The sequence below is a fragment of the Pelodiscus sinensis genome, chromosome 19 (assembly GCF_049634645.1).
Source record: "Pelodiscus sinensis isolate JC-2024 chromosome 19, ASM4963464v1, whole genome shotgun sequence".
Taxonomy (NCBI): Eukaryota; Metazoa; Chordata; order Testudines; family Trionychidae; genus Pelodiscus; species Pelodiscus sinensis.
In genome coordinates this window covers 27,094,318-27,118,482 of record NC_134729.1, presented here as the reverse complement: position 1 = coordinate 27,118,482, position 24,165 = coordinate 27,094,318, and the positions used below count along the sequence as shown (strand labels likewise).

The window sequence follows — 24,165 nt, the reverse complement described above, 5'->3', positions numbered from 1 at the left end:
CGGCCGCGGGACGTGCCTGGGCTGCGGGTCGCTGGGTCCTGTGGCCAGAGGATGGGTCGGGGCAACTGTCCTGGGCTCTCGCTTTGGGGGGTCCAGCACTTCAGGGGGACACTGCAGCGGCCTTGGGGATGGGCTGGGGGCCGGCACGCACTGGCGATGGCGGGGAGCGGAAAGCCCAGCCCCAGCCCGCCGGCTTGGGGAAGGGAGCTTGGAGGAGTGGGGGTGAGGAGGGGCGGGGAGGGGGCAGAGCGGGGTGGGAAGAGGCGGGGAGGGGGCACAGCGGGGCAGGGAGGGGGCAGAGCGGGGTGGGAAGAGGCGGGGAGGGGGCAGAGCAGGGCAGGGAGGGGGCAGAGCAGGGCAGGGAGGGGGCACAGCGGGGCAGGGAGGGGGCAGAGCGGGGCGGGAAGAGGCGGGGAGGGGGCAGAGCGGGGCGGGAAGAGGCGGGGAGGGGGCAGAGCGGGGGCGGGGTGCGCTTTGGTGCCACGGGGCGGCACTACCTCCGGCACAGAGCCCGGCGTCCGGGGGCCTGTCCGGCTGGGTTATTATTGCTTGTGCAGAGGCTCACGCCCCGGGCGGGGGCTCTGCCATCTTCAGAGGCTGCCCCTCCGCTGCGTGTTCGAAGGGACCCGTCCCCGGCGGCGCCCCAGCCCTGCGTTCGCCCGGCCGCAGCACCTGCCAGGCCACGGGGGCCGGAGCCCTGCGTCGCACGGGAAGACTTCACTTCTGTTGGAAACTCCTTAAAAAGCCCCAAGAAAGGAACAAGGAGGAGCAGGCAGCCGGGGGTCCCGTGGAAGAGGGGCGGGCTCTCCGGCCCCCGCGGTTTGCTCGCGCTGAGAAATGCATAGTGGGTACAAAGGACGGTTAGCTCCCTTGCGAGGCCCTGCCCCACCAGGCCTCTCCGCCCCCAGGGCCGGGCGTGGGGCGCTCGCAGGAGGTGGGGTGTGCTCAGAAACCGACTAAGCCACTGGAAGCACCTGGGGCCGCTCCCCGGGCAGGCCGGGGAAGAGAACCATCCGCTCCTCCCTGGCGCCACCAAGCCCTGGCGGCCCCGGGCAGGGCCCTCCGCGAGTTTCACCGCCTCATCCTCGCGGAGCGACGCCGCCCACGGAGGCAAAGAGCAAAGCGAGGAGGCTGCCAGCCCCGTGCCCTGCCCCGGGAGGGCCCCGTACGGAGCCAGGCAGCAGACCGGCCAGCCCCCGCCTCCCGGGCGACGCTCAGATCATCTTCATGTTGAACTTGCGGGCGCTGCCCTGCCCGGCGGCGGTGGCGGGGCCGTCCACTTTGCGGAAGGAGTATTCCACGGTGAAGTTGTTTTTGTGCTGTCCCCGCCCCCGGCTCCACACGAAGAGGAGCAGGAAGCAGAAGAGCACGACCCCCAGGAAGGTGATGCAGCCCATGGCCGTGGAGACCAGGATGGTCTTGAGGTCCAGCGTGAACTTTAAGAAGACCTGCGTGTTGTTGGGGAAGGTGTCGTTGAACTCGCCCAGGTACGAGGTCCGGTTTGCATAGCGGGAGCCGTCCGCGGGGTGCCCCTGGACCGTCAGGGTGGCAAAGTAGGTGTCGTTTCCTCCGGCGTTGCTGGCGATGCAGATGTAGGTGCCGCTGTCTTGGACCTGGGCGAAGCGGATTTCTAGCGTGCCCCCGGGCAGGACGGTGGCTCGCCCGGCGCTCTTGGAGGTGATCATCCGGTGCTGAGGGGAGACCCAGACGATGGTGGGGACGGGCTCTCCGTCCGCGCGGCACAGGAAGGAGACGGCCTGCCCCTCGCGGGCCGTGACGTGCTGCAGCTTGCGGTCCCTGATTTGGGGCTTTTGGCAGGTGAAGTACTCGAAGAGGACGGAGTCGGGGAAGTCCCGCAGGGCGTCGCCCTGGATCTCGGCGGGCGAGGAGCACATGGGCTGCTGCCCATCGAAGTTGAGCGTCTTGCGGCGCTGGAGGATCCAGAGGAGGCGGCAGTCGCAGGCCAGCGGGTTCCGGTCCACGCGCAGCGTCTCCAGCGTGTTGACCGAGTGGAAGGTGCTCTCCTCCAGGGTGGAGAGGAAATTGTTGGAGAGGTTGAGGAGGCGGATTTGCCTCAAGCCCACGAACGCTTGAGGCTCCACGGAGGCCAAGAGGGCGCCCACCATGTGGAGCTCTCGCAGCCGGATGAGGTCCTTGAAGGAGCCCCTGGGCACAGAGCTAATGGGGTTGTAGGAGAGGTTCAGGTACATGAGGTACACCAGGCTCCTCAAGGCGGCCGCGGGCACGGCCGTGATGTTGGTGTAGGTGATGGAGAGCGACGTGAGGTTCAGGCCCTGGAAGCCGGTGGGCGAGATGTCCTCCAGCAGCGGCCAGTTGTCGATCTCGAGCCGCAGGAGGCTGGAGAGTCTCTTGAAGTTCTGATCTTCCACCGCCGAGATGCTGAGGTGTCGGAGCCGCAGGGCCTCCAGGTTGTGGAGGTAGGAGAGCGACTCGGCCGAGATGGCCGTCAGGTTGCATTTCTCTATGGCCAGCAGCTCGAGGCCGAGGAGGCCGGAGAAGGCCCTTTGGGAGATGAAGACCAAGTCGTTGTCCCCCACCTCCAGGGTCTTCAGGTTGCGCAGGTCCTGGAACATGTAGTCCAGCAGGATGACGAGTTTGTTCTCGCTGATGTCCAGGAGGGTGAGGTTGCTCAGCTTGGTGAAGACGCCCGGAGGGATGAGCCGGAGCTGGTTGCCTCGGAGCCGCAAGATCTGCAGGTGGAAGAGGTTGCTGAAGGCGCCCGGCTCCACGCTGGTGATGATGTTCTCGCTCAGATCCAGTTCCTCCAGCAGCGGGAAAGGGGACAGGTCCCCCGGGTTGAGGCAGCGGATCCGGTTCTTGCTGAGCTCCAGGAGCTTGGTCTCCGTGGGGATTCCCTCGGGAATGGAGGCGAGGCGCTTGCGGTGACACACCACGGACTTGAGCTGAGGGGCGCACTCGCAGCGGGCCGGGCAGGCCGCCACCCGGGCGGCGCTCAGAAGAATCCAGTGGAGGGCCAGCACCGGGAGCCACCATGTCATCGTGTCGCGCATGGTCCTACGGCCGCACCACCCTTCTCCCATGCGCCTGGAAGAGAGACAGAAGCAGCCTGTTACTCGCACGCGCCCAAGGGGTCCCGCCAAGCGCCCGGCTCAGCCGACTGACCCTGCGCACGCTGCCCCAGCACATCTCACGCTCCCCTCACACTACCAAGAGGCTGGGCGGGAAAATAACCCTACTTCACAGCCCTACCCCCCCCCCGTGAAATCTCAGAACTGTTTTGAAGAGGGGGAAACTGAGGCATGAGGCCGGGCCATGATTTTGCAAAAGGTCACCCAGAATTAGAACTCAGGGCCACCTGTCCCCACCCGGTCTGCATTCCTTCTTAGTGCAGACCTTGGGGAGCTCTGACTCCGGGGTCACAGGCGCTGACCCCCTTCTTTTCCGGTGGGCGGGCCACCCTGGCCCCGCCCCCTCCTCTGAGCATGCTCCGCCCTCGCCCTGGTCTGCTCTCTCCCTGGATTGAGCCCTGCCCCTACTCCGCCTCTTCCTGTCTCCTGCCTAATCGCCCATCGGCAGGCAGCTGGAGGGCGCTGACCACTCACTGTTTGGGGCACCCACATGGTCGGCGCCTCTGCCCAGGGCGTACGTCAGGGTCACGGGTCAGGTCAGAGATCTCCGGAGGCACCGAGGCAGGGCCAACCCCAACTCAGTCATCCCAGCCAGGGCTGTGTCAAGCCGGGATTTAAAGCCCCTAGGGATGGAGATTCCCCCCTTCCCCCACCCAGGGAGCCCATCCCAGTGCTCCCCCCCTCCTCGGGAAATAGACATCTCGCAAGACACGTACGGGGGCTCTTCCAGTCCGTGGCACGGTGCGGATCAGAGGTGTCCTTGTCAGAGCTTGGCTTAGGAAGGCTGCAGATTGGACAATGCTGTCTCTGTAGATTATAGATTAATACCGGCCGCTGAGCTCTATGCACAGGCCTTAGCCTCCTCCGGCGGATGAAACGCTGGCCTCGTTTGGGAGGGATTCGAATTTTTCTGTCAACTTAATTTTTTGCTGTGCTCCCCTACGCCCTCCCGGCCTCTCTCCCGGCCTCTCTCCCGGCCACGGCAATCAACCCTTTGCCTGTCTCCACCAGCTTCCCTCTGCCAGCCTCACAACGCTACACAGCCTCGAATTTGCCTTTGCCCCATTTCACAGCCCAGGAAGCGAGTGCAGAGAGCTGGCAGACTCGCCCATGGATCCGCTGTGGCGGATTAGCCCCTGGGCCAGTGCCCCGGCCAATGGGGGGAGGTTGGAAAAACCGGAGCCCCAGGCCTGACTCCATTTTGCAGCAGGAGGGGGGAGTCTGCGGGGGGGCTGCCGTCAGGCAGGATGGGATGGGACCCGCCACTTGCTCTGGCCCAGGGCCCACAACCCATCCTCTTCCTCTTCCTCTGTGGCCAAGGGAGACTCGCTCAGCCGTCTGCCCACTAGGCCAGGCCCAGGCCAGATCCAGCCGGGGGCCAGATTCGAGCCCTCGGCCTGCCCTGCCGGGACCCCCAGGCTGGCTCCCTCCCTGCAGCAGCCCAGACCACTCAAAGCAGCTGGCTGCTCCATGTGCCTCTCGGTGCCGCACGCCTGGGGGCGGGAGACTTTGCCACCCCCGGGCACAGTCACTGCAGCTCCCATTGGCTGGAAATGGGAAACCAGCCAATGGGAGCTGCGCTGACCGTGCTGGGGGTGCGGCAGCACATGAATTTCCCCCCCCCCCACACACACAGGGTGCAGAGAGGCACATGCAACAGCCAGATGCTTGGAGCGGCCTGGGGCTGTGGCTGGCAGGGAGCCTCCTGGCCAAAGCCTGCAACTGGCACCCACCCCCTACCCCCAACTCCCTGCCCCAGGGCACCACCCAGAGCCTATGCACAAACCCAGCCTGGTAACAACTCCCTCTCGGACCCTGCCCCCCCCAAAGCCCCTCCCCCAGGCCAGAATCCTCTCCTGCACCCAGACCCCCTCCTGGACCCTGCACCCCAATCCCCTGCCCCAGATCACATCCCTTCTGCACCCGACCTCCCTCCCAGACCCACAGCCCCTCCATAGAGAAGTCTGGCCCTTGACCCCTTACCAACATCTTGGAGAGCCCCCCCTCAACAAACGTTATCGCCCACCCCGTTCTAGCATCACGCCCAGGGCTCCTCTCATTGCTGCCACCCTGCGCGGAACGAATTCTTTTCCGTGCACTCACGTGGAGGTGCATCGGGGAGCCCACGCGGGTGCTCCGCCCCCCCCCCAGTCTCCCATGCCGGGTGTGTGCGAGGGGAACGAGGGGAGGGTCTTTCTCCATCTCGGTCGGGGCCGCCTCGGGGTTTTTGGTTTTTTACGTCTCGTGTGTGCGGCCCGACTGCTCTGTCTGTGGGTCAGCGGCCCTGGGCCCGGCCCCGGCCTGCGTCTGGGCAGGGGCTGCGGATCGAGGCCTGTGCGAAAGATACGGATGAAGCTCTGTGCCCAGGGTGCACACCCGCCTCGGTGGGGCATCCCTGCCGCAGCCCCGCGAGTGAAGGGGCAGCCCCACAGCTGGGCAGACCCCCACCCGCCCGCTGCGATCGGTGCAACACGCTCCGCTATGTCCCTGGGGGGAGGGGCAGCGTCACGGGCCAGCCCCTGGCGGGCGCCGTGTCACAGTGAGGAGCCCCTTTGGCAACAGGGACTTAGGCCCCACATTCCCAAGGGACTTAGGCACCTAACGCCGCAGCGATGCACCTCGAGCCCGTGTTGCACCCACCGCGCCTGAGGCCCTGAACGGACCCTCGAGGGGCCTAAATCCCAGAATTGCCCCCCTCGGGCTCCAGAAAAGCCCAGCTCCGTGTCGCTGATCCTGGGAGGTGCAGAAACCCTCCGCGCCCCCCGAGCGACTCAGCACGAGCCCCACGGCCCCTCCCCCAGTGCCTGGGGGTCTAGGCCAATGGGACTTGTCCAGCCCAGCCCCCCCTGTCGCTTTGCGCTCTCCGCTACGTGTCAATGTCTGCCCCGCGGCCCAGAGCCACCTGGGCTTTAGGGCCCTCGGTCCAGTGACCCCCGGGGCTGCGGAGGCCACGGTAGCGAACGAGCTGAGCCCTGCGCTTTGACGAGGCTCCCCCGTCTCACCGCCACAGCCCCTGGTGCCAGACCAGCAGAGAGCTCGAGGCAAGCATGGGCTCGGGGGGCGGGGGGAGGGCCGGCTCTTCCCCACTAGAATTGGGTGTTCTGGGCTTGGCGGGAAGCACCCCATCCCGGTGGTGCTGATCCACAGAGACCCTGCTTCTCCCCGGCTGTCGATCCGACACCCTGCCCCCGGGGTTCCCTGGAAGCCGGGTGAGAGTCCAATGCTGCCCGGTGGATGAGCAGAGGCTTGTGGTGCACATTTAACATGCCTGAGTGCACGTAACATTTTATTCCGCACATGGATGGAAAAGATGAGCGGGGCGCTGCCCTTCCCTGGCACTGAGGCGCTGTTTGGAAGGCAGGGGACTCTCGCTGCATTTCGGGAGAAACCCCGTCCAGCCACCTCTGCTTTATAAGAAGCTTTGTGGGTAAAACCGTGTTGCCTCCCCCAGGAGCAGGAGAGTCCAGGCGGGGGAGAACGGGCGCTCGGCTGCGTGCCCGCTGGAAAGCTGCCTGCTCCGCCAGCTGTGGCGTCAGCAATTAGCGCTTGGCAGCGGAGGGGCCTCGGGAGGGAGCAGGCGCCCAGGGCTGGCGTGAGGCGCAGGCGCCCGCGGGAGCGCCCCAGGGCTGTGAGAGGGCAATGGGGTGCGGGCCTGGCTGGCCTTCCCGCGCCGCCATGGGGTGGGGGCTGGGTTACACAAGGAAATGGAAAGCCCCTGGAGTCTGTGTTATCCATGCAGCTGTCACCCGCTGGCAGGAAGGCGTGGGGGCCCTGGGGCCGGCAGCCCACACCCACAGCGGGAACGGGGTCTGAGCCGGGCACCTCCCAGGGACACGACTCGCTGGCCCGTGAGCCAGCGACGGCTGCTGCCTGCCCACATGCTCGTGGCTAGTGTGTCTGCACGCCTGGGCATGTGTGCGTCCCGGCCCGGGTGCAAACGTGCTCACCTACCGGTGCACATGTACTTGCGTGCGCACGCGTGTGTGAGCGCACACCTGTCGCCCGGGGACGTGGGGATGGGCGAGCTAAGCCCCTGTGGGCAGAGACCCCCCTGTTCAGCCTGACACATTCGAAGAACCCTGCCTGTCCTCAGGCTGTCTGCGGCGGGCAGAGTGAAGGACAAGAAGGACGATCGCCGTCACTGGAGCACGTGAGCCGCGCACCTCCCAGGGCTGGGCTAGATACCGCTCGGCCCTGCTGACTCCGTGCGGTCGCTTCCTGTCCTGCACTTCTCTGAGGCCAGGGCTTGCTGGGCGAGATCAGCACCCACACTGGGCGATGGCGGGGGGACTCAGAGGCGTGTGGGTTCCTCTAGTCTGGGCCCGGACCAGCCCCTCACGTGCCCCAGCGGTTGCACAAGGAAGTTGGTTTCCCTTAAGCCGTATCAGTGCATGGCCCTGGGATCAGAGGGGGAGGCTGCTGGGAGTGAGGGAGGCCGAAGGAAGGGGGCTGGTCTGGGTGGCGCACACCTGGGCAGGGCCGGACTCAGGCACAAGCCAAGCAAGCGACAGCTCAGGGCTTTAAATACAATCCCCGCCCCCGACCAGTTAGTCGCGTCCTCGCCTAGTAACGGGTCGAGTTGCAAAAATGAATCTTGCTCGGTTCTCGTTGCATTGTCCTGTCTGTGCAGTGATACACCCCGGCAGTGTTACACCCCGGCAGTGATACACCCTTGCAGTGATACACCCCGGCAGTGATACACCCTGGCAGTGATACACCCCAGCAGTGATACACCCCGGCAGTGATACACCCTTGCAGTGATACACCCCGGCAGTGATACACCCCGGCAGAGATACACCCCGGCAGTATTACACCCTGGCAGTGATACACCCCGGCAGTGATACACACCGGCAGTGATACACCCTTGCAGTGATACACCCCGGCAGTGATACACCCTTGCAGTGATACACCCCGGCAGTATTACACCCTGGCAGTGATACACCCCGGCAGTGATACACACCGGCAGTGATACACCCTTGCAGTGATACACCCCGGCAGTGATACACCCTTGCAGTGATACACCCCGGCAGTGATACACCCATGCAGTGATACACCCCGGCAGTGATACACCCTTGCAGTGATACACCCAGGCAGAGATACACCCTTGCAGAGATACACCCTGGCAGTGATACACCCTGGCAGTGATACACCCAGGCAGAGATACACCCTTGCAGAGATACACCCTGGCAGTGATACACCCTGGCAGTGATACACCCCGGCAGTGATACACCCTAGCAGTGATACACCTTTGCAGTGATACACCCTGGCAGTGATACACCCAGGCAGAGATACACCCTTGCAGAGATACACCCTGGCAGTGATACACCCCGGCAGTGATACATCCCGGCAGTGATACACCCTTGCAGAGATACACCCTGGCAGGTGATACACCCCGGCAGTGATACACCCTTGCAGAGATGCACCCCGGCAGTGATACACCCTTGCAGAGATACACCCTGGCAGGTGATACACCCCGGCAGTGATACACCCTTGCAGAGATGCACCCCGGCAGTCATACACCCTGGCAGGTGATACACCCCGGCAGTGATACACCCCGGCAGTGATACACCCTCGCAGGTGATACACCCTAGCAGAGATACACCCTGGCAGGTGATACACCCTGGCAGGTGATACACCCTGGCAGTGATACACCCTAGCAGAGATACACCCCGGCAGTGATACACCCTAGCAGAGATACACCCCGGCAGTGATACACCCTTGCAGAGATACACCCTGGCAGGTGATACACCCCGGCAGTGATACACCCTTGCAGAGATGCACCCCGGCAGTGATACACCCTTGCAGAGATACACCCTGGCAGGTGATACACCCCGGCAGTGATACACCCTTGCAGAGATGCACCCCGGCAGTGATACACCCTTGCAGAGATACACCCTGGCAGGTGATACACCCCGGCAGTGATACACCCTTGCAGAGATGCACCCCGGCAGTGATACACCCCGGCAGTGATACACCCTCGCAGGTGATACACCCTAGCAGAGATACACCCTGGCAGGTGATACACCCTGGCAGGTGATACACCCTGGCAGTGATACACCCTAGCAGAGATACACCCCGGCAGTGATACACCCTAGCAGAGATACACCCCGGCAGTGATACACCCTGGCAGTGATACACCCTTGCAGAGATACACCCTGGCAGTGATACACCCTAGCAGAGATACACCCCGGCAGTGATACACCCTAGCAGAGATACACCCCGGCAGTGATACACCCTAGCAGAGATACACCCCGGCAGTGATACACCCTGGCAGTGATACACCCTTGCAGAGATACACCCCGGCAGTGATACACCCTGGCAGTGATACACCCTAGCAGAGATACACCCCGGCAGTGATACACCCTAGCAGAGATACACCCCGGCAGTGATACACCCTGGCAGGTGATGCTCTGGGGCCTCTGACATTTGGCACAGCTCAGGGCCTCGGCCCTGCCCCATGGGCTCCCATGAGGAAGGCTGCCCCTGTATCTTACCCATTACAAAGATCGCTTCCCCAATTATCACCTCTAATATCATTCGCTCACAGACATTTAACCCCCACCATTCCCCTTCTGTTCTGAAATGTGATTTGTCCTTTTCATATGTGTTCATTTTTTTAATTGTATCCTTTGGCATATATGGTTGTGACAATTTTCTTCCATTGTGCGTCCCACTGAGGAAGTGGGTCTGGCCCACGAAAGCTCATCACCTAATAAACCATCTTGTTAGTCTTTAAAGTGCTACATTGTCCTGTTTTTTGTTCCTGGAGAGAGGTGAGGTCCATTGCTTGAACTCCCTGGAGCTGCCTGCCCCAAGCGTGGGGGGATGGGGGAGGGTGGCCAGGTCTGTATAACATGGTGGGGGTGGGGCTGGGGGGGTTGATGGCCCTTTCCTAAAGGAGGTTTCGAGGGATCTCCTGGCTTGAAATGTTTTTGAGGGGAAAAATAGCGGCAGGGGAGGAGGGGCCCTTTTGACATTTTCAGCACAAAAAGCCGCAGGATTTTCCAGTCCAAGCCTTTTACGCGTTGAAATCTCCGTCCATTCAGCCCACCGAGGTCTGAGCCTGTTGGACTCCAAGCAAAGCCCTCGGACTGGCCGTAACGGACTCCTTCTCCCTGTGCCCGGCTTGTCTGGAGTTGGACTTTTTCTGCTGGTTCAGGCCAGGAAACTTTCCAGGGATGGGAAAGTTTGGCTGCCGCCAGGGACTCCGCCATGCGAGAGCCCCGGCCCTTCGGGGAAGTGATACCGAGCAGGGCTTCCGCAGCAGCTCGTGGAACGTCCCCCGGGCCCGGAGCCAGGCCTGGAGCCGCCGGTGAGCAGGAGGCTCTGGGAGGAAGCGTGGGAGGCTGAGGGCCTGGAGGGCTGTTGGCTGTGAAGGATTGGCCCCGCGGGGACGTTCCTCCCTGCCTCGCCGTATGATTTCAGCTCCGCGGCCGCCCGGTCCCCCCTGTGGGGAGAGTCAGAGCACGGGGCGACTAGAACCTTTGCCAGGGCTGCCGGTCGGGGCGCAATGGGGCAGTTGCCCTGGGGCCCAGTGAGCCTGGGGCTCCACGTGGTGAATTCGGGGCGCTGCTGAGGGCTGGCTGGGGAGGTGCGGCGCGGTCCAGGTGGCGCTGAGGGCTGGCTGCTCTAGCTCCTCCTACCTCCTGAGGCCCCGCCCCTTCCAAGCCCTCCCCACATTGCCCAGAGGCCGGCAAAGTCTGTTGCCAGCCATGGCCCTTACACACATTGCAGGTTCCCCCCCCCCCCCCCCCGCTCACAGCCCAGGGCAGACAGTTTGCTTGCCCCAGGGCCCAGCCACGGGTCCAACAGGACCCTGTGCTGGGGAACAAAGGGTGGGCGGAGCCACCAATGGCCCCACCCACTATTTGTCTCCAGTCTCAGGGCCTTGGCGGAGCTAGCAGCGTCCGTCACCATCTCCGACGGGCTGAAGGGCCTGTTGCTACCCAGGGAGTGGCAGGGCCGGTTCACGCAGGGCCGTGCGTGCAGGTGGGCAGGGGCCATGCACCCACGTCGGGGAGCGGGTTCTCCGTCCTCTGCACTGCTGGGTGCTGGTGACGCAGCATGGGGTGCTCTCTCTCCTGTGCCGGAACAGGGCCCACAGGCGTGGCGTGGGGCTACAGCTGCCCTCCCCTAACCCCCTCCCCCTGGCTCCATCCCAGGCCTGCGTCTTCCAGGGATTTGTTTTTTTCCCGCCCCTTCTGTGCCTGCCTTTCCCTTCTCACGCCCCCCGGCTGTGCCCCCCAACTTCCCCACTGCCCCCCCGTCCTCTGCATTGGGACGAGGATTTTAACCGGAAGAGAAAATGGCAGCGGAGCAAATCAGTCGGGGTAAGCACACGGAGACGGTAACAGGAGCCGAAAATGCCACCCAAGGCCTCGGATTCACTGACCTGTTGGAGACGTTAACAAGGATGGAAAATGGCAGACACCTGTCCCGTCTCGTTACCCTGTGGAGACGCTGACGGGGCCTGCGGACACAGCCCAGGTCCAGGGCCCGGCCGTTCCCCGAGCGGGGCTGGGAGGGGCGTTCCTGCAGGAGGTAACTGAGGACAGTGGTCGCGCATCGGGGTGTAGTGGAGAAAAGGCACCGACGGCGGTAACGTGGCACAGACTCTGCTCTGCCAGTCCTGCTGGTGCCCCGTCCCCTGCCCTCCCCGGAGAGACCGAGCACCGAGGTCAGAATCTGAGCCACACTTCCCTGACTCCATGGCGGGAGGGGAGTCTGGGACCAGCCTCTTCCTGGCAAGACGGGCTGGACACCCCAACTTCTGCAGCTGTCAAAAGGGGCTTTTCAAACGCCCCCAAGTTTTCTGTTTCCTTGATGCCCAACCCAGAGGGCGGGGAGGCTTAGAGCGCTTAAGACTAAGCAGCGTCAAATGGCTCAGTACAGAAGCTCTCTGCCAGGGCCCTCGGGTTCAGCCGGGAATGGGTCTCGGGGCGGCAGCAGGACTCTGGGAAGCTGCTTTCCTGCGGTCGAGCCCTAGGTCACTGGCTGGGGCAGCATCCAGTCCCCTCTCTGGGCCTCATTTGATCTGTGTGTAAAATGGGTCCAATGCTGCTGGGCTGAGTGTGGCCACTGCCCTCTGCTGGAAGGGACGAGAACGGCTCCCTGTGTGTCCGTCTCCTCACCAGACACCGTCAGCTCGAGCCCCGCGTTTCTGCAGCAGGAGGCTCTGCCCGGTAACCCCTCTGCGCCGGGGCAGGCTGAGCTCCCGTGGGTGCAGCCCAGAGGAAAGCCGGGCGGCTGCCTGGCTGCAGATTTACCGCTCGGGGGCTGGGCCCTGACCTGTGGGCTCCTGCTGGGCGACGCTCTCTCCCTGGGGGCCCCCGCCCAGAGCTGCCCTTGGCTGTTCAGCGTCCCATGCAGATTACTGACTCGGTGCCCTGGCAGCCTCCTGCTCCCAGCCTGTGCTGGCTCCCGCAGCAGCCCAGCTGCGCTGTGGAGAGAGGCCTCGGTTAATTACACACAGGAGCCAGGGAAGGCGAGTCAGTCAAAGGGGCCTCCGGATCTGCCACCTTGGCTCCCAGCCTCAGTCTCCCCCACAGCCTTCCCTCTCCCGGCTGCTTCACTACCGCCTCCCTTCCTCCGCATGGCTCAGCTCCATCAGCCAACAGCATCTCTGCCTTTATCAGCCATCCATCTACAATATTTATCTACGCTCCTCTGCCGTATCACCCGGGTCTCTCCACACCAGATCTGTCTGCTGCAGCTCCACAGATTTTTTAACAATTCCCTGGGCACCTAGGACGTCGCTGTGCATTTATGGTTACGGCAGGGATAGAATTCCAGATTCTTCTGCTCCACAAGCGCCGGCTTCTGCCACTTGACCCACCTGAGAATTTCTGTAAGCACTAGAGGGCTCATGACACACAGCTGTGACTTCCTGGTTCCATCCCATAAGGGGCAGCAGAGCATATAAACACTAACCAGTTCAAGGCAGTGTTTAGTCTCTGCAGAAGCTCTCCTGCTCATGGCAGCAATGAACTGGTGAGAATGCACCGGTTGGCTCTGAATGGTGATGTGAAATGCAGTGTCTCTTGTTCCTATCCCCTCTGGGGCAGTAATAAAAAATGGGCACCAAACCCATGTAATTAGAGTTGACATTTTTAAAAAGTGAGGGGTTTTTGTCAGTGAAAAAAAATGGCTTTTTTCACTAAAATAAAATGTCTCATCAACCTGCCGCTCTCAATTTGTTTCCCCCCCATGACTATTCTATCAGCATTGTTATTGACTCTCTGATAAGAACCGTTGATGAAAGAGTGATTGAGATTTTTCACTTGCCAACTCCTGCTCATGTTTTTGGTAAACAAGAAATGTCAACAGCTGTTTTTTAATAACAGTTCTGACCTCTATGATTAAAACTTGCCATGAAAAACACGCCTGTGCTTTTGCATCCTGCAGAAGGGAAGCCACCGCAGAACCCTTTTCATTTTTCGCAATTAAAAACAAAATCTCTAACCACCAGCTCTTCCTATGCGGCTCCTTTGGTTTGATGAGGTTCCTGGCTCTCACGCCAGCGGCCATATAGCTGTAAGGTGAAACCTGCCAGCATCGATTGGGTTTATTGTAGCGCTGGTTTATTACACTCAGCAGAGAGACCCGGGGCTGGCTGAGCCATGAGCCCAAGGCCCGGGGGATGCTGCCTCTCTTTGCAGGCGCCTCGAGGGCTGTCCAGCTCGCACCTTCCAGCAGCCCCGACACCACACAAGGGGTGTCCTCACTGACCCAAGAAGGGCCGCATGAGGAGCAGAGAGCCTGGTCTCTCCACTGGCACCTCCCTGCCCCACAGGTCCGCTGCTCCTGCTGCTCGGCCCCAGGAACTCAGCAGCCTTGTCAATTTCAGGGCTCCAGCAGGACACCAGCCCCTGATGCAGGGCTCCGGCCTGAAATTGACAAGAGAGCCAACAGCTGTGCCTACGCAGACTTGCACCGGCAGGCGTCTCACCCCTCTCCTGGAGGTGGAGCTGTTATGGGGGCGCAGTGGGGCGCATACGTGGGCGGGAGGAAGGCGGTGGGGTAGGCGCTGACACAACTGGGTGGAGATTAGCTGCCTCCTGTTGCCCTGTTTAGCGGAGAGCAGCCCGAAGGGGCCAGGAACCGGCCGCAAAGCGATGGCCGGGATGCTGATGCGCTCGCTCCGAGCCTGGACCCTTGGGACTGGTGGGAATTTCAGACCTAGACTCCGCGGGTTCGTGTCCTGCTGAGCAGCCCCCCCGGGCGCCTCCATCTCTCTGTGGGTGCGTCGGCCCTGCAGCAGGCTCGTGCGCCGGCTTGCCGCGGTCCCGACCCCCGACTCGCCAGCTAGTGCAGACGGAACCCCCCCTCCCCACCCTGCCGGGCGTGCAGCGCAGACCGGTCCGCTGCCGCCTCCCCCCCCCGGGCCTGCCTCTGTTTGTAGCTAGCCCAGAGAGCCAGGGCTCAACCGTTTTGTTCTGAGCCCCCCCCCATACGAGCGCCGCGGCTCACCTGAGCCACAGCAGCGGGCTCTGCAGATAAAAGCCCCCCCCCCCCCCGCCCCCAGCTAAGTTGCTCAGGCGCTGGTGGCAGGACTCCGGGCCCCAAGCTGATGCCGGCGCTGCCTGGAGGGCCCCCGGAAACCTGCCCTCGGCTCCCCGGGGGCTGGGCTGAGAGCCGCTGCCATTGAGCTCACTCACCTTGGCTGAATTTGCAAGCAACAGGATTTCCTGTCCCCTCCGGGAGCTGGTGGCTGCCCGGGAGCCCCCCCCGCCCCCCCCAGCCGCTCTCCCGAGCATGCACCGGGGGAGGGGAGGGGAGGGGAGTTCAACCCAGCCCGCAGGCAGGGTGGGCCGCGTAGCCGGGATCCCACCTGCCGGCCATTCCCGCCATCCTCCCACCCGCCACCGTGCACGGGCTCACACGCACGTGCACACACGTGCTCACTTACATGTGTGTGTTCACACGCACGCCTCCCTTTCCAGAAACTCATCTAAAGTACCCCCCCCCCCCCCGCACGGGTGTTCACACGCACGCACAAGCCTGAGCCCACTCTGCACCCCCCCCCCGCGGACCCCGACATGCCCAGCCCCCCATCTCTGCACCCCTCACCTCAGCCCTCGCCCCGTCCATGTCTGAGCCGCAGCCCCCGCTCACGAACGGCTCCGGCCGGCGACGCTGCGGCTGCTTTGTTCTCAGCCCGGCGCTCCCCCCCAGCCACCGCCGCCTCGGAAAACGCTGCTGAGCGGGCGGGATTTAAGGAAGCTCTGGAGCCCGCTTCGCAGGGGAATGAAGGGAGGAGAAAGCGCCCTCGGAACCCCGCGCGTCTGTGCCCCAGATGGCTCCGTTCCGGGCTGTGTGCGCGTGCACGCGGGGGGGGGGGTGCGTGTGACAGCCGTGCCCGGCTGCCAGGGGGCTGTGAAATCACCAGGCTGGCCGGCCAGCGCGTTCCTGGACAGGCTCAGTGTCTCCATGGGGACTTCCCGGGACGGCGTCCCTAGGAGATGGGGTGTGAGGGGGCTGGGCGCGGGGCCGGCAGGGAGCTGGGCGCGGGGGCCGGGGACCAAGCGGGCGCCTCTCGCGGCCCCAGAGCGGCGCCGTTACACGCTGGTCACACTAGGGCGGGCGCCATGTGCGAGGGGCCCAGAGCCCAGCGACTGGCCTGCCCCAAACAGCTCCCGGGAGGAGCCCGGGGACAGCGGATGGCCCCGGACAGCGATGCAGTAAATGTGGCTCCAGTCGCCTGCCCGATCCCCAGCTCGGGAACCTACTGCCTGCCCCTAAGTGGCCCTGGACAACGCCAGCGGGGTAGTGCCCTTCCCTACCCATTGGACGCCTGCCACAGGCCACATTGGCGGCAGGACACGGGCAGCGTGGCTGAGCCCTGTCGAACGTCTGCCACGGGCCACATTGGCGGCAGGAAACGGGCAGCGTGGCTGAGCCCTGTCGAACGTCTGCCATGGGCCACATTGGCGGCAGGACACGGGCAGCGTGGCAGAGCCCTATCGAACGTCTGCCACAGGCCACATTGGCGGCAGGAAACGGGCAGCGTGGCTGAGCCCTGTTGAACGTCTGCCATGGGCCACATTGGCGGCAGGAAACGGGCAGCGTGGCAGAGCCCTATCGAACGTCTGCCACAGGCCACATTGGCGGCAGGAAACAGGCAGCATGGCAGAGCCCTGTCGAACGTCTGCCACGGGCCACTTTGGCGGCAGGAAACGGGCAGCGTGGCAGAGCCCTATCGAACGTCTGCCATGGGCCACATTGGCGGCAGGAAACGGGCAGCGTGGCAGAGCCCTGTCGAACGTCTGCCACAGGCCACTTTGGCGGCAGGAAACGGGCAGCGTGGCAGAGCCCTGTCGAACGTCTGCCACGGGCCACTTTGGCGGCAGGAAACGGGCAGCGTGGCAGAGCCCTGTTGAACGTCTGCCACAGGCCACATTGGCGGCAGGACACGGGCAGCGTGGCAGAGCCCTGTCGAACGTCTGCCACAGGCCACATTGGCGGCAGGACACGGGCAGCGTGGCAGAGCCCTGTCGAACGTCTGCCACGGGCCACTTTGGCGGCAGGACACGGGCAGCATGGCTGAGCCCTGTCGAACGTCTGCCACAGGCCACATTGGCAGCAGGACACGGGCAGCGTGGCAGAGCCCTGTCGAACGTCTGCCACAGGCCACATTGGCGGCAGGACACGGGCAGCGTGGCAGAGCCCTATCGAACGTCTGCCACAGGCCACATTGGCAGCAGGACACGGGCAGCGTGGCTGAGCCCTGTCGAACGTCTGCCACAGGCCACTTTGGCGGCAGGACACGGGCAGCGTGGCAGAGCCCTGTCGAACGTCTGCCACAGGCCACTTTGGTGGCAGGACACGGGCAGCGTGGCTGAGCCCTGTCGAACGTCTGCCACAGGCCACTTTGGCGGCAGGACACGGGCAGCGTGGCAGAGCCCTGTCGAACCTCTGCCACAGGCCACTTTGGCGGCAGGGCACGGGCAGCGTGGCAGAGCCCTGTCAAATACCTGCCACGGGCCACCTCCCACCATCTGAGACCCCCCCACCCATCCCACATCAGGCGCCAGCCATGGTATTCCAGCGATGGGCTGGATTCCGCCTTGCATGGAACGAGACGGGGTGGAAACGCCTTAGCAAGTCGTTGACACATGCGGGCCCTAAAATAACCCCTCACGGCCCATCCAGGCTGACCCAGAAGGGAAAGTGTCACGCCGCCGTTTTCCTCTGTTGAGGATGGAACATTCCACAGCTCATGTTACCAAGGGGCTGACCAGGGCCGGGAGCCAGCCTGGCTCAAAGTCCCTATTAGCGGGGAATGCAGCTCCCTTAATTAAAAACCAAAAATAGCCGGAAATTCCACTCCCAGCGCGTCCCTGCTCCCTCCTCCCCACGTCCCCTCTTCTGATTTCTTCTGGCAGGCGGCTGGGGAGGGGCAGATGGGGTGAAGCGCGCAGGACGCACCCCGACCGCCCGTAGGGCTGCGCTCCAGCAGCGACGCTGGGATCGGGCGCCAGTTTTCTCACGGTTCAGGCCGGGGCTTGGTTTCAGCCCCACCTCTACGGCGAGGCAGGGTCCTCGGCCAGGCAGGGGGCCATGCCGAACCCCCCTCTGCCCCCAGGCTGCTCAGCAAAGGGGCGGGGGAAGCACTCTTCTTCCCAGCCTGATTTTTTCTGACGTTTCAGAAATGTTCCCCTGGTGCCGCAGGACAAAGCCCGAGACCCTTCCAGGGGCTTGGGGCTCTGCAGAGCGTGAGCCAGCCAGCAGCCCAGCGGTTGGGGATGGGAAGCCGGCGGGCACTTCCCGCGGCTGACAGTTCCCGGGGCAGGGCCTGGCTCTTTGGTGGCCCAGGGCCCAGGCCTGCTTCACCACCAATCAGGCTACTCAGAAAAGTCTGTCCGGACGGGACCAGCCACTGTGCCCTGGGCCCAAGGGCCCCTTCCTGGTTTGACCAAGTGGCGTTTGTTGCTGAAAAACCAGTTTGGTGCTGACCTGAGCGGCTCCCCTCAGGACCCTGGCGGGTGCCATATCAGCAACGAGGCTCTGCCAAGCACCCAAGGGCGACAGTGACTGCCCTGAACAGAGGGTGCCGTGGCCAACAAGGCTGGTACATAGGGGCTTCTGCTGGGCATGGATAATGGTCCTCTGGGGAACCTCCACAGTGCTGGGGCCCTTCTGCCAAGGTCCCCTCGAATATTTTCATCCCCGTGCAGAATAAATTTTGTTCCGTACACCAAGGCCTATGTGGATGTGCACCACCAGTAAAACCACATCAGTCGGGTGTGGGCGCTCTGCTAATCAGCTGGGCAGCACCTGCCTCTCCCTTGGGTGGCCGCCCAAGTGCTCAGCTTCCAGGGAACACTGCCCTCGGCGTGAGGGCCGGCTCTGAGGAAGCCCTGGGTGCAGGGTGCTCTGGAAGGGACATGGGTGGGTAGGTGGGACAGAGAAAGGAGGGTGCAAGGCAGCGGTAGCCCGGCATCCTGGCTGTTCTGCTCCCGTGCACAGCCCCCAGGGGGCACTGAAGCAGGGTCTCAACTTAGGGCAGTTCTGGGGGGGGCAAAAGGCCTCAGCTACGGATGGGCTGGGGTGGGAGCCGCCATCCCTCGCACCGCGCTGAGCTCCCACGGACAAACCCCGGCCCCCAGGGCTGAGCCAGCCCCCCTGAAACGGGCCAGCTGGCAGCACGGCCCGAGTATCCTGGCAGATCTCCTGGGCCGGGGGGGGGGGGGGGATCCTGGGCAAACCCGGACAGGGGCAACGCCGCCCCCAAACGGTACGCGCATGCCAGGCCTTGGCCCACACAGGGCCCCTGGCAGCCAGTGCTCCGCTGTGCCGCCCCACGGCCCCGCACGCCCTGTCCCAGTGCAGAGGCAGGAGCCAGCCCCCCAGAAGGGCACAGGCCTTTGGGTGCAGCCCCCCCCACTTCAGAACCCCCCAGCTCTAGTGCCAGGGGGCTGGCGAGTCAGGGCCAGTCCCAGCCGGCGTGAGGAACAAGACGGAGTGAAACTGCCCGTCCCCAGCAGACCGGTCCCGGCAGCTCGCCCAGCGCCCGCCACAGGCACCGCGCTCCCTCCTCCGGCCCCGCAGCGCCAGGGCTGCCCTGCCCATGCCACCCGGGGGGGCCTGTTACACACAACCCAGCGGCAGCCTGCCCCCGCCTAGGGCCTGCCCCCCCGGCTCCTCTTCCCAGTTCCCTGAGCCCCCCCGGCAGGAAGGCAGCCGCCCCCCCGCTGCTCAGCACGAGGGATGCGGGTCCCTCCTGCCTGCCGCGCTGCCCTACTTTGTCCCAGCTAATACCACGCCGCCGCCGCCGCTCCCCCCACCAGATGACAGCGCCAGCCCAGAGGGGGAAAAGTGGAGCTGGGGGGGATTAGCAAAGGCTCCGCGTGGGAGGGAGACCCAGAGGGGAGGCACTTTCTGCTTCTTCAGCTGGGGGGGCATCGCTGTTCTCTACCACCCCAGCGGTAGACTGGCCCTGGACTGCGGGCGGCCGAGCCGAGCCCTTTCCCCGCATGCCCCCTGCACCCCAAATGCAGCCTCCCCCCCTCACTAGCACTCCCCACCCCCCTCACTAGCACCCTCCGAACGCAGATGGTTCTGCCAGAGGGTTTCAACAAAAATCCCAGACACACTTGACACGACATCACAATCGACACCCCAGCTGATCTAGAACAGCCCCACAGTTCTAGTGTCTCCATGTGTTTCCCGGACAGAAAGCTCCAATGCTGGACTGTCCCGTTCAGAACCAGACAGCCGGCCACCCCACGAACGCCCCCCCCCAGCCCCACCCCCGCAAACCCAAGCCCTGGCCTCAAAACCACCCTGCCCCTCCCCCTGAAATTTGGCCCCGAGGGCATCACAGATCTGGGGCCATGGCTGAATGGCTGTGCTGCCCAGTTCACCTCCCCAGCCAGCGCCTGGGGCCCTGAGACGAGCTGCACAGCCCTGCCCCCTTTGGAAGCAGGAAGGGGCAGGGGGCTGGTGGGGGCTGCTCTGGAGGTGAGGGCTGCTCTGCAAAGAGGAGTAACGGTATTTTGAATTAGCTTTAATTCGAACTACCTAGTTGGTGCCGCGTGTAGCCGCGCGGCAGGGAGTCCGCACTAGCGGACATTTAAAAATGGCGGCGCCCGGCAATATGCAAATGAAGCCCGGGAAATTCAAATCCCGGGCTTCATTTGCAACTCCGGTTGCCTACATTAACCACCCTACTTTGAACTAGGGTGGTCGTGTAGACATACCCTGAGGGAGTCGAAGTCGGCTTTTCTTGAAGTCCAGGGTGTGTATTTTGCTACTCTCCTTTCTTCCCTAGGTCAGGACCCTGAAATGGACCATCTCATGATCACTGCTTCCCAGGCTGTCACCCACCTCCACTTCCCCTACTAGTTCCTCCCTGTTTGTGAGCAGCAGGTCAAGCTGCCCCTGGTCGGTTCCTTCAGCACCTGTACCAAGAAGTTCTCCCCAACATTCTCCAAAAACGTCCTGGATTGTCTGTGTGCTGCTGTATTGGTCTCCCAGCAGATGTCGGGGGGATTAAAGTTGCCCACGAGAACCAAGGCCTGCGATCTGGAAGCTTTTCTCAGTTGTCCAAAGAAAGCCTCGTTTACCTCATCCACCTGATCCGGTCTATAGCAGACACCAACCACAACATCACCCCTGTTGCTTCCACCTCTGCACATAACTCAACAGGCTTTTCTCCCTCTAAATACTGGAGCTCTGAGCAATCATACTGCTCCCTTACATACAATACATCTCGTCCTCCTTTTCTCCCCCGCCTGTTCTTCCTGAACAGTCTATACCCTTCCATGCCAGCGCTCCAGTCATGCGAGTCACCCCACCAAGTCTCCGTTATTCCAATCAAATCATAGTTCTTCGACTGGGCCAGGGCTTCTAATTCTTCCTGTTTGTTTCCCAGGCTTCTCGCATTTGTGTACAAACACCCGAGATAACCAGTTGATCACCCCCTTCTCCATCCGAATAAGGGGTCCTCCTTCGTGCTCGTTCCTCCTTGAGATTCTTCCCAGTGTCCGGCTTCCTCATTTACCTCAGGTCCCCCAATGAACCTAGTTTAAAGCTTCCTCACTAGGTTTGCAAGCCTGCCCGCAAAGATGCTCTTTCCTCTCTTGGGGTATGTCTACACTACCCCCCTAGTTCGAACTGGGGGGGGGGTAATGTAGTCATATGAGGCGTACAGCTAGTTCAGATAGGAAGCCTAATCCGAACTAGCTAGTTCGTGCCGCGTGTAGCCGCGCGGCACGCAGTCCGAACTAGCCGGCATTTAAAAATGGCGCCGGCTGGCTTCATGCAAATGAAGCCCGGGAAATTCAAATCCCGGGCTTCATTTGCAACTCCGTATGACTGCATTACCCCCCCCAGTTCGAACTAGGGGGGTAGTGTAGACATACCCTTGGTTACGTGGATCCCATCTCTTCCTAGCAATCCTTGTGCCCGGAACAGAGTCCCATGGTCGAAGAAACCAAAGCCCTCTCTCCAACACCACCTGTGCAACCACACATTTACTTCCTCGATTCGATGATCCCTACCCGGACGTTTTCCTTCAACCGGAAGGATGGACGAGAAAACCACTTGTGCTTCAAATTCCTTGATCCGTCTTCCCAGCACTACATAATCTGCTCTGACCTGTTCAAGGTCATTCTTGGCCGTATCGTTAGTTCCTACATGGAGAAGCAGGAAGGAGCAGCGATCTAAAGGGTTGATCACTTTGGGTATGTCTACACTACAAAGTTAATTCTAAATAACAGCAGTTATTTCAAATTAACTTTAATAGCGTCTACACAGGCAAACCGCTATTTCGAAATAAATTCGAAATAGTGGAGCCCTTATTTCGAATTTGGGAAACCTCATTCTACGAGGAGTAACGTCAAATTCAAAATAGCTATTTCGAATGAAGTGCTATGTAGACACTTAATTCGAAATAGGGGGCCTCCGGCCCTTCCCAGGGAGCCCTGGTGGCCACTCTGGGCACAACCAGGAAAACTTACTCTCCTTTCCCCCAGCCCCGGAGCCATTAAAGGGGTAGACCCTGGCCACAGTGCCTGTGCCAGCTCCAAGCCCGCCAGCCCAGAGCCATCAGTGGCTACCAGGGCCCCTAACCCAGTGGCCCCAAAACATGAGCCAGCAAGCCACTGGCAGCCAGCCCTCCACCGCTCCCCAGGAGCAGTCTGCCAGCTCCCAGGAGCCTGACAAGGGCCGGAGAAAGTGGCATGTCCATGATCTCCGCACTAGACGGAGGAATGTGGCCGTCTATGGCAGGATAGCTGCCAGACTGGCCACCAAAGGCCACATGCGAACCCAGGAGCAGGTCTGCATGAAAGTCAAGTTGGTCTGGTGAGACCCCCAACCCTGAGCCCTGAGCTTCCCCTCCCCCTTCTTCCCTTGCTTCCCCCTTCCAGCTCCCTCCTCCCAGGTTTCCCCCTCCCCTCTCCCACCCTCTCTCTTCCCCTCTCCCACCTCCTTTTCCCAGTCTCCCCAGAGGTTCATCCCCTCCCCAGTTTTGTTCAATAAACCCAGTTTCTATTTTTGAACATACGTGTCTTTTATTTGACATCAGGAAGGGGGGCTAGGGAGGGGTAAGTAGAAGGACGTGAGGGAAGAATGGCGCACGAGCCCCCGGTGGGGAGGACTGGGGTGGCTCTGAGGGCGCCTCGGGGTGGACGCTCTCCCACAGGGCCTCCTGGATCCTGACAGCCCCCCGATGGACCCCCGGATGGCAGCCTGCAGCAAGTGCAGCTGGGCTGATAGCAATGACCCCACGAGACGCACCGGCGTGCCCAGGGGCAGCTCTGGCTCCATGGGGCCGAGTGCTGTGGTGTCCCGAGTGCGGGCACTCAGGGCACTCCAAGACAGGACTGATTTGCTGTCCCTCATCAAGGTAGACAAGCAAGTAGGGAACCCTAAGAACTGTCTGTCCGGGGTGGGGGTAGGGTCCCTTTAAGCACGGAGCTCAGTTAGCCTCAGGCAGCAGCCCCACACACTAAGTCCTAACCTGATGCCCTGCCGGCACTGGTTCCGGCTTGCCTTAACTTCGGTTCAGGATCCACTCAGTGTGGACGTGCTATTTCAAAATATTGCTTGTGTATAGATGCGTTATTTCGAATTAGCTTAATTCGAATTAACTCTTTCAAATTAAGTTAATTCAAAATAGCGCTGTAGTGTAGACATACCCTTTGGGAAGGCTCTCAGTCACATCCTGAATGGGAGCTCCCGGGAAGCAGCACACTTCTCGAGACTGCAGGTCTGGACGGCAGAGGGATGGCTCAGTCCCTCTTAGGAGGGAGTCCCCGACCACCACCACCCGTCTTCTTCTTTTGGGGGGGTGGTCGTGGAACCCGCATCCCTAGGACTGCGCATGCCATGCCTTCCGGTAGATGGTGTTCCCTTCAGATTTCTTCCCTGAGAGGTCCCTGCCGGTATTCTCCACCGCAGTGCCTGTGGAGAGAGCCTGCTAGCGGTTATTCGCCTCTACGGGAATGGGGGAGACCCGAGTTGGCCTTCTCCTTCTAGAGGTCACTTGCTGACAGTTCTCTTCCTTGTCCTGAACTGCTCTGGCTGGCTCTTCACCCTGCTGTGCCTGCAGGATCAAACGCCGCCTTCTACCGAGGAAGTCGTCACCCTCTCTGATGGAACGGAGGGTCCATACTTGGGCCTCAAGTCCTCACATTTCCCCCCCAATGGATCTGGAAATGGTGGAGGGGCGGCCAGGCCTAATCCCTGCCCCCCGCCCCTCCTCCCAGTTCCACAGCGACTCCCCCAGAGCAGGGCGCGTCTTTGCAGCCGCGTGGGTGCTGCTCCCTGAGCCACTGACTGTAGGGGCCGCCTGAGGCTGCCCAAAGGCACAGAGCCGCGAGCCGCCGGCTGCCTGTTCCCAGCCACTGCCCCCAGCAGACTCAGCCCAACACCCCAGCCCTGCCCTCACCCCCAGCAACGGGTCACACCCGCTGCTGCTGCGGCCTGCCACTGCCACGGCCATGACATGTCCCAGGGAGAGGCACCACTCAGGGCTGCAAGAGGGGCAGGGGGCAGGGAACAGGGTCAGACGTTATGTGGTCAGAACAGTAGAAGAGATGCAGGAGTC

The 24,165-nt window shown here is 62.4% G+C and overlaps 1 protein-coding gene across 5 annotated transcripts in view; it reads right to left on the bottom strand.

Annotated features, from left to right (window-relative positions):
• Positions 1 to 268: 268 nt before the first annotated feature.
• Positions 269 to 24,165, bottom strand: part of LINGO3 (leucine rich repeat and Ig domain containing 3) — an 89,199-nt gene continuing 65,302 nt past the window's right edge. For 2 of the 5 annotated variants that reach the window (XM_075903186.1, XM_075903187.1), the window contains exon 3: positions 269 to 3,066. In XM_075903186.1, the coding sequence (XP_075759301.1) occupies positions 1,215 to 3,062 (1,848 nt within the window). In that variant the 5' untranslated portion in view covers positions 3,063 to 3,066 and the 3' untranslated portion in view covers positions 269 to 1,214. Of the gene's footprint in view, positions 3,067 to 3,826; positions 3,918 to 14,767; positions 14,993 to 15,179; positions 15,407 to 24,165 lie in introns of those variants that run through there. The other 3 variants (XM_075903190.1, XM_075903188.1, XM_075903191.1) reach the window with 3 other exon arrangements.